Below are 11,905 nucleotides of genomic sequence, written 5' to 3'. Positions count from 1 at the left end.
TTTTTTTTAATCATTTTCCCCAAACTCCACGACACACTATTCTACTCACTCACCACCCACCACCCCCCCATTAACTAACACACGTGTTATATGATGATAACTATACAGTACCTCGATCTGATCGGAAGGAAACGAAAAGAGGAATGTCATAAAAGCAAAATGGAAAAGAAAAATCAAAGACATACGAAAATTCACGCGTGTATTCATTTGTTTGACTTGTTTTTTATTTTTCGCTGTCAATTGTTTTTAGAATTTGATTGCACAATGGGGGGAGGACGGTATAACTCGGCCCTTGTTGTATTTTCCACGGAATCAATCAAGGACGAATAACCCAGTCAGAAATCCGGTTTCTAGGTACACTTGTCCAGTGTTAACTATTATTAGGTTCGTTTGGGTCCAAAACGATCGACGAGAAAGAAAAGAGCCAAAGGCAAAGGTGTGGATCGATAAAAGCCAAAGAAAAATAGAAAATTTGTAACGCCAAAACGGTTGCCGACGGCGGTATAACATCACGCCATTGGGACCAGATTAGTGGTTATTTCGTTCGATCGCTTTTGTATACGGCCATAACCACATCAACCCCGGTACTATTTATGCTACGGCACGGGCTCGCACCGCACCAAACCGAATTTAGATTCATTTTTTTTTAAAATTTTACACCTTTTGATTCTTTAGTATTTCATTAGTTCATTGCACGCTAGACTATTTCTCATTTTCCATTTTGTTTTCTGTATGCATGCGTAATAGAGCGGAGGGTGCGGCCAGCACAAACACAAAATGTTGTAAATTTTGACGCTAGATGGCGAACGATATTGTTTGTTTTTCTCATGGCGTACAAATGGAGTAGAAAGTTGTGTTTGTTTCCTACGTGTTCCGAGTGTTTTTACCGGTTTTTAAGAAGCAAATTCAATTATACTTTGATATGTAAGCAAGTCTGAAAATGTAGACTGATCTCCAGAGATTATTCTTACATACATGTTTGTATTCGACTATCGCGTCTGTTGTCCCATCTGACAGGTAATATTCGTGGATCAATGGCATAAATTTATAGTTTAACAGCAAGGTTCTGAATGTTTCATTTAAACCACAACTCCATCAACTACCCAACACCCAAAAATTGGTGATCAAGTAAACAAGTAATTGTGAGCAACAAGTAAACATGACATGATTAATTTTATTCTTTTACTCCTTCACAGTGTTAAGCACATTGACAACTATGACAAGGTGTGGGAGGGTACCTTGACAATTTGACATGACATAACTGACAATAAGTTGCAAAAAAGGTGATTAAATGTCTATTATTTTACAGGTTCTCTCTTGAGTATTGGTACTTCCGAAGCAGTTTTTGAAGCAGTTGGTTATCAAGTAGTGATCTACCATCAGTGCCTTCCCAACGCAAAGCATGGAGCAAACTTCCAGATGCAAACAGAGGTAAAACTGTGCTGCTATATTAGTTCTTGCCTATAAACATATCATGATATCAATGAAAACAGTTTGTGGCTATGGCATAATTGCCACCAAGCCCCATATCAGTTTGCAGCTCGTCGCTCTTTTCAGAGCCTGATTGAAGTGATTGACGAATTTGGTAAATTGGTCCACCCATCAAAGTGTAAAGTTCCCTTGATGGATTTAGTCGTAATAATTTTTTAAAAAATTGTTATTGTTGTTGGCAGTTTGCCACCATGTTGTTGGCTGAGACATGACATCTTGTGGCCAGGTTTGTCTTCAGTTATTGGGCGTAGGCTAGCCCTTTAACGCCCCCTACCTTCTTGGTTCATTGTTAGTTGAATCATGAGGTTCTGAGAGAAAGAGTCGCCATTTTTAGACCTTTCTATTTTTGAAGTTTTGAATTTTAATGTTGGCTTAATTAGCTGGATTGCCACTTGTGAGGCATTTCTTAGAATGTGATGGGTTTTAGTTGGTTCGGCTTGGCGGTTCGTGAGCTTGCTATTATTCTTGGTATAATTGATTCGATTAAATTCTATTGCATGGGCAGTGAAAGTGGCCTGAAAGTGTTTAATTTCATTTTTTATTTGTAGACTAATTTTTATGCTGAAAGACTTGGAAACCATGCTGTCGACCACGTCGAGAAGCTGAGTAACATTCTGCTTTTACAATGGTAAAATTAATAATTAAACTGATTGAAACATACGTGGATCATAACATTTGTAATTTTTTATTGCAGGCACCTCTTAATAAAAGGAACTTATTAAGCCATCCAATCTAGGGCTTCCATCAAATCGTGCAGGCTGCATGGAAGTCACATTTACCTTTGCTGTGAACATCATGAACACACACTATTTGAAGGTGACAATCTTATCCAGTTATAGATTTTACAATTAAAATGTGATTAAGCTTTGCATTCATTGGTTAGTTTTAACATTTTGGGATTTCGTCAAGTCAACAGCTATTTCCTTCAGGGCTGTGTTCTGTTATGGATTATTTAAAGCTGAGTTTGTTGTATGCAAGACAGGCAGATTCTGAAAGAAGTTTTGTTTATTTGTTCCACTGTAGAGTATCCTTTTAAAGTTTAAATGAATTTGTATTTAAATCTTAAATGAGTCATCTAGTTTCATGTAAATTTATTAATTTAAGTTTCCACGATAGCTATAAGATAATTTTGCCATTTAATATTTGGGTTGAATATTTGAAGTGAAATGTAGCATATTTTTTTTAATTTCATACAGCATTTCCAATGATGCTGAAGAATAATTTTACTTTGGTTATAGGTTCATGTTTACGTAGCAGTGGTGTTGCTGTCCAATGTGGCGTGTTGTTGCAGCCTATGGTGGTGAAAGAAATCTGCATCAAGTTGCTGTTCCTTGTGCATCCAAGCTTCCAAGGTGCTGGTTTTGTGCTACAGAAGTGACATCCAATATCGTGTTTAATTGCTATTTGTGTCTTTGCAGTTTATATATTGAGAAGAACAAAAAAAAAAGTAATACGGGGAGGTTTATGTCAAACAAATAATAAACATGTCCATGATGGGGGAATGAGGAGGAAGTTGGGGTGGGGTATTTGGTTATGATTTACTAAAAAAAGTGAGGTATATTTTTAATGAATATGCAGTACTTGGTGGTAAAACAGTTGTTAACCTATACATTCCTGTCAAACTATACCTTCCCCACTTTCACTTACACTTCCATTCCCCAAACCCCATAAGCACCAACATCAAACCCACATCCTCTCACATCCATTCCTAAAACCTCACAATCTCCAACATAAAATTCACACAATTGTTGTATATCTGTAATCACAATTATATTTAAATAAATAAAATACCATCGTATATAAATTGTGTAAACTATAATTATTCTGGAACACATGCAAAATAAACAATTCATTAAACAGAGCGTCCGGTTCAAGACAATTTTTTTTGTGCGAGGCTTTTTAGAAAGCAATCCGCCACCCAATTTGACAAAAAATGATACGTTTGTTTTCACGGAAATTGCGTCAGACGGTTGAAAAATTTCTAGTTCAAAAATCTCATGTAGAAATTAGCATCTAGTCTACTGGTGCAAATTGCGATTCTTTAAGCTTGATTAATTTAGATGATGTGTTAAAAGCTATTGTGGGTAGCTAAAAAATTTAACTAATTCGCTTTTTCTGAATATTTTGGTTTTAGATCACTTTGTTGTTTTTAGATTTTCTTGTGATCTCTCTTCAAAATATTCTGAAAAAGCGAATTAGTTCCATTTTGTAGCTACCCACAATAGCTTTTAACACATCAACTAAATTAATCAAGCTTAAAGAATCGCAATTTGCACCAGTAGACTAGATGCTAATTTCTACATGAGATTGTTGAACTAGAAATTTTTCAACCGTCTGACGCAATTTCCGTGAAAACAAACTATCACTTTTTGTCAAATTAGGTGGCAGATTGCTTTCTAAAACTCGCACATGCAGTGTCGGCGTAGATCCAGGGAGATTACCTGGAAATGGAAGAGGAGAGAAGAGTGCGAGGCAAGTTTTACTGGGGAGCGATTAGTCACTACTAGGCTTCCGGGTTAGACTCATGACCCTCAGATCATGCGCCTTCCAAGTCCCCGTTCGACCAGAGCCCTCCCCTCCTCCTGGTTTCACAGCGGGTGAGTGACCACCGGCGGGCGTTGGTTAGTGGTTAGTTAGGGAAACGGGGCCACAGAAAAGAAGGGAGCCCAGATATGCACTTATAATTTAATCTAACGACTAAACAATTTATCAGTCTTGGATTACAGCATTCTCTCGTCGGTTTTCACCAGTCGATGAAGTCCATGACAAGTAGCGAAGGATTACCCTGTAAGCAGAATGAACATTTATTAGGATATCAATAATATTCAAACAAGATTGTAACGACAGAATAAGCAATACCTCAAATTAAGATGGCCGCTTTAGAAAGTAAAAATGGAGATTCAAGGGTAGCAGCCAAAAGGTTAGTAAACAAGTGACCTTGTTGACTTACTTGAAAGGACATGAATTCTCATAAAGTCTGCCGTGCAAATTTAGAAACCTGGAGTTTAGATCCTGTAAATAAAAAAAGAAAAATAAGTCACCTTGTTTATAATTTGTGTCATCAATGTGCGTCTATGATCTAAAAGAATAATTAAACAGTTATCATTACACACTCAAATTGTCTGTTAAACATTAGATAGATGTAAGTGTAGATCAATACTTTTGAAACATATACGACTGACATGACAAGTGAACTTACACAATGAAACCGCCAATCAGTTATCCAAGATTCTCTAGAAGCTGGAATGAGAGATTGGTCCATGCTGGGGTTGGTGATCTAGCAAGTCCAATAGAAACAGCCGATAATTATGATGAATCCTAATAAAACATGAGAAGAATTAAGGTTTCAGCATGTTATAAAGCTAGTGTTGGTTGTCACCTGTATCATTTCGATGGCACATTCAGTAGAATACAATGAGTTTGAACAAAATAGTTGACGGCCGGCTGCACGACATTCAGACTGTAAGTTTTCAGTTATCAGACTGTAAGTTGATGAAAAACATTAAGGTTATCCAACATATACACGAAATAGAACACATCACCGACAAGTTACAGACGAAATCACTCGTATTTACCTATGAATTCATTGGTAATTTTCGAAGAAAAGATAACTAAACTTCTGACAGCAAAACGCCATAAGCCCATAACTGACACAATAATCGACACGCCATCTATTAGACACGTCTAAAAACTCAGTATTTGAAGGGCTGGTTTAACATACTCACATAACTTGAAAAGCGCATTTTTGTTCGCCAAAACCTAGCAATCAATCTTGAGAGCAGTATTGAGAACAAAGCTCACTTGCTAGTTTTATGCAAATTTTCCGGAAGTAGACCGGAAGTAAGCGATAGCACCTTAACCGTTGAGCTGCTGACAAAATAAACCAAATATTCGTGATCTCCATGAAATTTGGGGTCGATTAGGTGTAATTTGAACGAAATCCAAAATTTTGTCAAAATCGAGAATTTTCCTGAGACATAGAGCTGTATTTCACGACGGCGTGACAAAGACATATCATTATAAAAGATTAGTAGATGTACGATGAGGAATTTCAATTGACTAGGCGAAGTTAGACGAGAGATGGAACAATGGAAATAGTATACAGAGCGATGAAAAACGAGATATAATACACTACGATGCAACGATGGAGAACAAATTCATGCGATACATGTCATATAATCACATGCAAAACCATTACGGAGCTGGAGTACTGGCTTCCTGGTCGTCCCCATGTCCGCGGATGTGGCGATGAATAAAAAAAATCAATTTTTCAAAAATCGAACAAGTGAGCTTTGTTGCTGATTCAATAAATGTTAGTCATCACTAAAAATCGCATCTCAGCAACTGCCGATAAATGTTTCAGAGACGTGTAAAGTAAATCAAAATAACTGCAGAAAATAAGGCAAAGGCAAGGTTTAAATAATAATTGGAAATAATTCCCGCTTTAAGTAATCGACACTCATTAAAATAACAAAGAAATACGAGAAATCGATACCTACGTAATGTAGTCACTAAATAATCATCTTCTCACCATAAAAAAACCGCCAACACATCAGCAACTGCCAAATAAGTAACTCCAAACGGTAATCAATCCACAATTTTTGCATCTTGCAACACCCGAAGTAAAAACAAAACACAAACTAGGCACAAGTTGTTTTCAATTACACATTTATTGATTTAGTTTTATACTGCCGTATAAAAGTAAGAGTTAAAACAACCTTGACAAGCACACATTCAGTCAAACCGATTGTCCACACGGATGACCAGAACACAAATTCGACAAACATACTCCTCCATTGCCAACACAACACTGCAGAATGAAAACTGAAAGAAATAGTCACGAGTACCCCTTAAAACTACTAACACTACTGTAGATCAATCCTTAAACACTCTCTATGCAACGTCCTCTTAGATACGCAATTACAAATGGAATCATGCTTATAATAGCTACCTACTGTGGAGCCTAAATTGAAACATTCCACAGCATTCTTAGCCAGCCCTTTAAAGGATCTGATAAAATTTCCGAGATTTTGCAAATTGTTGTTGGACCACTGTGTCATGGTTGCGGCCCCTAGTGATGATAAGAAAGGCCCCAGGTTCATTCCCTACTCCTTCCACATACCCCTTCCTTCTATTCCCTCCCAATGTTTCCCATGTCTGTTCTTATAATATACAAAACTATGCATGTACTAACCCAATACTTCCCTAATCGACTCTTACTCACAAACGATAAACATTAACGCACTGAAGCATTTAAATGAAAAAAAAACCTTGATATAAAAAATTCGCTGTACGCCGTTGACTACTGCTGTAACAGACCGGTATGAGAGATGGGGAACAGGTGAACCCTGAATGGAAAACCTGACCTCCTGACGACGAAATGTAACTAGAGGGGCCGGAATTATAAATCACCACTTTTATGACAACAACTACGGCAGCGTTCTCTGACTTACCATCACTAAAACTGGCCATGGGCACACGAGCGCCGCCAATCAAGACTTTCTCCAGTACCTTCGACTGTGCCAATACGCAAACTGTTTGACACTTACTCAGATATGGATATGCTACTCTAGGCGCTCCACAACAAGACGAATTGCAGTAAACAAACAAAAAACAAACATACTAGTTCACGGCAATTTCAAACAATCAAAAAATCTGAAATGAATTTTTTAAGCCGGAATACGGTCCAGCAGATTGACTGGAAGCAGTGGCATCCGTTGTTGATTGGTGGACAACGATCTCATTTGGTACGACACTGAAAAATTCAGCTGAGGGGTTACGAATATGCACGGAGGTTTGGCCGTGAGCGGTGACGGCGTGTCGGTTTAGGAATCCCCTTATGAATGTGATGTAAGGGCACAAGGGACAACGGTGGACGGGCAGAGGGAATGGCTGGTCTTGGCTGTAACCGGAAGCTATTTCTCCGCATCCTTGTCGCAGGTGGTGATACAATAGTTTTCGGTACTTATAAGTCCGGTGGCAATTGGGGTAAACAACTCGAGTTTGCTCGTCCACTTGGGCACCTGTCGGCGGCAATGGGGCGACAAAAAGACAAACAAGGAATCAAATCAATTAGGATCGGCCTCTGTGAAAGTGGACATCAAATAGAAAACAAAAACAAAAAAAGCGGATTTCTTTAAAGAGTCGCATTGTGGGATCAATTGCTGTGGACGCTTTGAACGTGTCTGAGCACGGACGACTTGACGAAAGTGACGTAAGGGCAAAAATTGCAACGGAAGACGGGCAAGTCGCACAACTGGCCGTCGCGGGAGCCGACGGTCGTCGCCGTCGTCATCTCGTCGCAGCCCATGCGCAAGTGGCGGTACAGATCCTTCTTAAACTTGTAACTGAAATGGCAATTGGGACATTTGATCAGGGGTTGGTGAGCTTCAGGGTCGGCCTCGATGGCCAGGGTTCGCGCATAGTTCCTATACGAGACTCTGCGATTTTCTTGGATGAGCGAGATGAGGTTGGGTTGTGCGCAGCCCGTGTTGTCCCGGCGCAAATGTTGCAACAAATTTTTCCACGACTTATAAGTCCGATGGCAGACCCGGCAAATGACTCGATTGTCCTTCCCGTCATCACCTGTGGGTTCAGAAGATGGGAAAAAAAAACGGAGAAAGAGAACCATTAAGATAAAAACAGGATCATCAAATCAAAGTAACTGAACTAGAGACTTCCCAATCTTTATCATTCTGAGCTAATAACCGAAAAAACAAATTACAATCCAGAGAAAGGGGATTTTTTTTTCAAAATGGCCTAATGCGTGCACAGAGAAGAACGTCGTGGAATGACGGGGAAATCAAATTGATTGGGAGCCGATTTTCCGACTCGATTTCGTCTCCTACAATTTTTCGTTCAGACGAGGTTGTTTCTCGGCCAAAGTCCGAGGAGTTGCAAGATTTTCGGTCGATCACACGTTCCGCTGTAACGTATATGCTTTAACAAATTTCGCCTATCCTTGTAAGTCCGACGGCAAGCCGGGCAAGACACCCTCGATTGATCTTGATCACCTACTGTCCATCGAGAATTTGACAGAAACTTCTCTTCTCGGTAGCCGGACGCTATTTCGCCACAACCCTGTCGCAGATGACGGTACAAAAATCTGTTGGACTTATAGGTCCGTTGGCCTATAAGGGACCTACAAGGGACCAATGAGAGAAAAAAAAAAGTCAAAATAACTTCACTCAAAATTAATTGGTCAAGCTTCAAAAAGATTCGCTGGACCTGTATTCAATTTTCGCATGGTCGTTTGATTTGACAGATTTTGTGTCTACAAAAAAATCAATCTGAGTTCTGTTTATTGAAGAGAAACAGCACAGGTAATGGAGGGACAAAAATAAGAATTGACGAGTGAATTGAATTTGCATTTGATTCATAAAGGGTGCCTCTTCAAAAAGTGTCGTTTGAGATTTCCTTGGTGGCGTGTGGTGAAAGTGCACGAGGCTAAAGGACACTTAAACATAGTCACCGACATAGTCACCGATCACCAAGTCGCATTTGTTCGAATGCAAGTGGGCGACCAGGGCACTAACCCGAAAGAACCTGACCGAACATCGCGGACAAACGGTTGCAGGACCCCTTGCCCAGACTGCCGGGGCAATCATTCGATTCGATTCGTGACTGTCGTCCACGGGTACGTCCAAAGAGTCACCTATACATTAATTCGGAGAAAGTCACCCGTCAAGTTCGGAATATTTGGTTTTGTCTTTAGCTATGAAACCTAATTTCTGTCTATCTCCCCTTATTTCTTCCTCTTCCGGGTTCAATAAAAACTAGACATCTTCAGCGTGTCTGCTTATAAAAGCAATGTTGCACGACTGAGGGAATTAAAACAAGAAAAAGAAACCTGATTCGGGTCGCTAATGCAGGTTCATCCACGTGAATGTCGTGAACAACGACACCAGAGCGTTTTTCAAAAGGGGCAGAAGGAAGGCGGATCAAAAAGAGAGCAGACTACGGTACGAGAGAGAATCTAGCACTAAGTAGAGGATTAATATTGAAGAGGAATGCCTACCTCGAGATGCAGCGACGCTAGATGAATTGTTAGCCTGGGGTTGTGTTCCTGAGGGACCGGCAACATTATCTCCCATTCGCGTGTCTGATGTAGAGGGGCCTTGGTATAAAAAAATAATAAGTTTTTAAAAATAGGGGTGTGTTATAAACTATGACTGGTAGTTTATTACCAAAGGTAATATCGCGGGTCGAGTTGGGTACAATGGATATCATGCCGTTGTCAGATGTGCTACAGTCGTCGTCACAGTCCTGGGATTTTTTAAAATTGAAATTAACATTAATAAGAAAAGTTCTGCCACTCTTTAACACATACCCGTGATGCCCATTCTGGTCCGTTATTATCTAGTTGGTCTTCCATGTGGTCAGAGTCTAATTCCGATTCCATTTTCGTATCGACAACAAAGAGGTCATCTGAGTCTGTGTTCGCTGGATGTGTAGGAGATTCTGATGGTACAACATGAGCTTTCTTGGGAGGAGGCGGTTTTGGTCTAGAGGATGATTGGTTCTGAGAAGGAGTGTGTGAAATGTTGTCATTTTCGGGTCGTTGAGAATTGCTGGGAGTCGATACAACTGACGGAGTTGATGTTGATTCACTTAGTGTTCTTTTGGCAGCATTAGTCCTTGCATTTTGACCAGATTTGAATTTAGACTGGTCACCTTCTTTATATGCCAATCCTGTAAGAGCACAAAATTGGATCTATGTGGTAGGATAAATGTTAAAAAAATAACTCACCTTTGATATCAAGGGCTTCAGCTGTTTGCAAAAAACTAGCAAGTTGTTCCTGAGAAACATTTACTTCTCCTTTATACATGTAATCTACAAGTGCTCTGAGTTCTGGAAAACTGACGTCTTTTAAGAATATGAATGCCTGTTTGTCGACTTGCTTGCTCAGCATTTCCTGGAAAGAAAATAAAAGCATTTGAATACAAATTACCATCAGCATCTACAAAACTAATGTTCAGCTTACCTCAAAGTAGTTGCTACAAGCACACAATACTAATCGGTGAACTCTAACAAATTGATGGTCAGCGGCAAGAGTCACATCACACATAGATTCCTTCTCCAACAATTTGTCAAGAACACTAACTAAAACATGGTGATGGTTATTCCACCGCAAACAGAATTCTTCTGCATCCATGGCTGGAAATGCGACCTATTTATGTAGAAAAGCACGATAAAAAGAATGAAGTTGTATGAAATTCAGAAGTCATGCTAAACCTTTTTCCTTTGTCTGGTTTTAACAGTGAAACAAACGGACAAGTCAAACACCTTCTTTCGACAAATTAACCAGTGAAGTAAACAAAGCTGACGATTATTCCAGAAAAAAACAAGATCAATCTTTCAATTAAATATTCCAGAAACAAAACTAACGGGAAAAACGAGACGCGTAAACTGCTCTTCGCTATTTATTCCAATATGGCCGACTAGGCTGAGCTCAGCAACGCCACCTACCTTTCGTCAGTTCGAAACATTTTGCCGTTCCTGCGCACGCTTGGTTTGTTTGTTTTCATGACGAAATTTAAGATTTCTCGTACCGATTGAACTATATAAATTTGAATACGTATGAATAACCAATTAACCATCTTGTAAGACTTCCCTTAATATCTTTCGAAATTGCGACAGATGTTCCTATTTTGGAGATAACTACTTAGACCATGCTTAGACTCTAGTCGCTCTTCATACGGACATATCCTGGTATTTGTACGAATACGAAATTCTTTTTCAGGGTAAGTTACCAAAGAGACGTACTGTTATGTTTATTCAAATGTTTAATAACAACAGTTCTGTTGTTAACTTTTAGGCTGGCGTAACAAAACAGTTCATGGTAGACATCGTGTTTGGCCCTTTCACAGAAATTTATTGAAAGAGTACATGACTATATAATAACAGCCAGGTGTCTTCATGTCGGAGTTGTAACAAATACACTGTTTTATTTTCTAAACATAACTTTGTTATATAATTACTCAGACACAATGAACAAAAACATGAAAAGGAATTGCTTTATTGTCCCACTTCCACCCACAATTCCACCACTTTTTACAATAACACACATACATACATACACTTTAGTTAACCCGTTGGCTGCCACGCCACACAACCCGTAGGTTGTTCTCTACTCTCTACGCGCCATGTCTGAAGGATCCATGACCAAGGTGGGACTTGCCATTACTGACAAGTCCGGGGTGACAGGGGAAGATGGAATGCACGCATTTAGGAGGCCTCTAGGAGGCCCGTGCTAAGGAGGTAGGGGAGAACAAAGGCGTGGCAGACAACGGATTAACTAACACAAACACAAATATTACCAACAATAAATGATGATCCGCGCTGACATTTTGGAGATACCGGAGATGTTTTGGTGTCCATCTTCTCGACGTCTCCTCTGCATTACCTGAATAA

General features: G+C 39.5%; 1 protein-coding gene and 2 long non-coding RNA genes across 7 annotated transcripts; 1 reads left to right on the top strand and 2 right to left on the bottom strand.

Annotated features, from left to right (window-relative positions):
• Nucleotides 1-1,721: 1,721 nt before the first annotated feature.
• LOC124203037 lies at nucleotides 1,722-3,295 on the top strand. The gene is made up of 4 exons (XR_006878402.1): nucleotides 1,722-1,959; nucleotides 2,040-2,119; nucleotides 2,186-2,307; nucleotides 2,730-3,295. It is a non-coding gene; the product is annotated as an uncharacterized LOC124203037 (long non-coding RNA).
• Nucleotides 3,296-4,750: 1,455 nt separating this feature from the next.
• Nucleotides 4,751-5,158, bottom strand: LOC124203035. Its single transcript, XR_006878401.1, has 3 exons — nucleotides 5,067-5,158; nucleotides 4,871-4,973; nucleotides 4,751-4,809 (listed from the first exon to the last, which is right to left on the bottom strand). It is a non-coding gene; the product is annotated as an uncharacterized LOC124203035 (long non-coding RNA).
• A 987-nt stretch (nucleotides 5,159-6,145) lies between these two features.
• Nucleotides 6,146-10,934, bottom strand: LOC124203034 (protein tramtrack, beta isoform-like). 5 transcript variants are annotated; one of them, XM_046599606.1, is made up of 7 exons: nucleotides 10,727-10,934; nucleotides 10,476-10,661; nucleotides 10,241-10,406; nucleotides 9,821-10,182; nucleotides 9,678-9,756; nucleotides 9,509-9,607; nucleotides 6,146-8,076 (listed from the first exon to the last, which is right to left on the bottom strand). In XM_046599606.1, exons 2-7 carry the CDS (start codon nucleotides 10,644-10,646, stop codon nucleotides 7,649-7,651), a joined length of 1,305 nt encoding a protein of 434 aa, XP_046455562.1. In that variant the 5' UTR covers nucleotides 10,647-10,661; nucleotides 10,727-10,934; the 3' UTR covers nucleotides 6,146-7,648. The 5 variants fall into 5 exon arrangements, with proteins under 5 accessions (XP_046455562.1, XP_046455563.1, XP_046455566.1 ...); XM_046599607.1 differs by having other exon boundaries at nucleotides 6,146-7,514; nucleotides 10,727-10,927; XM_046599610.1 differs by lacking the exon at nucleotides 6,146-8,076 and adding an exon at nucleotides 8,153-8,507 and having other exon boundaries at nucleotides 10,727-10,925.
• Between the last annotated feature and the right edge of the window lie 971 nt (nucleotides 10,935-11,905).

The sequence above is a fragment of the Daphnia pulex genome, chromosome 9 (assembly GCF_021134715.1).
Source record: "Daphnia pulex isolate KAP4 chromosome 9, ASM2113471v1".
NCBI classification, from domain to species: domain Eukaryota; kingdom Metazoa; phylum Arthropoda; class Branchiopoda; order Diplostraca; family Daphniidae; genus Daphnia; species Daphnia pulex.
This window is presented reverse-complemented; position numbering and strand designations above follow the sequence as displayed.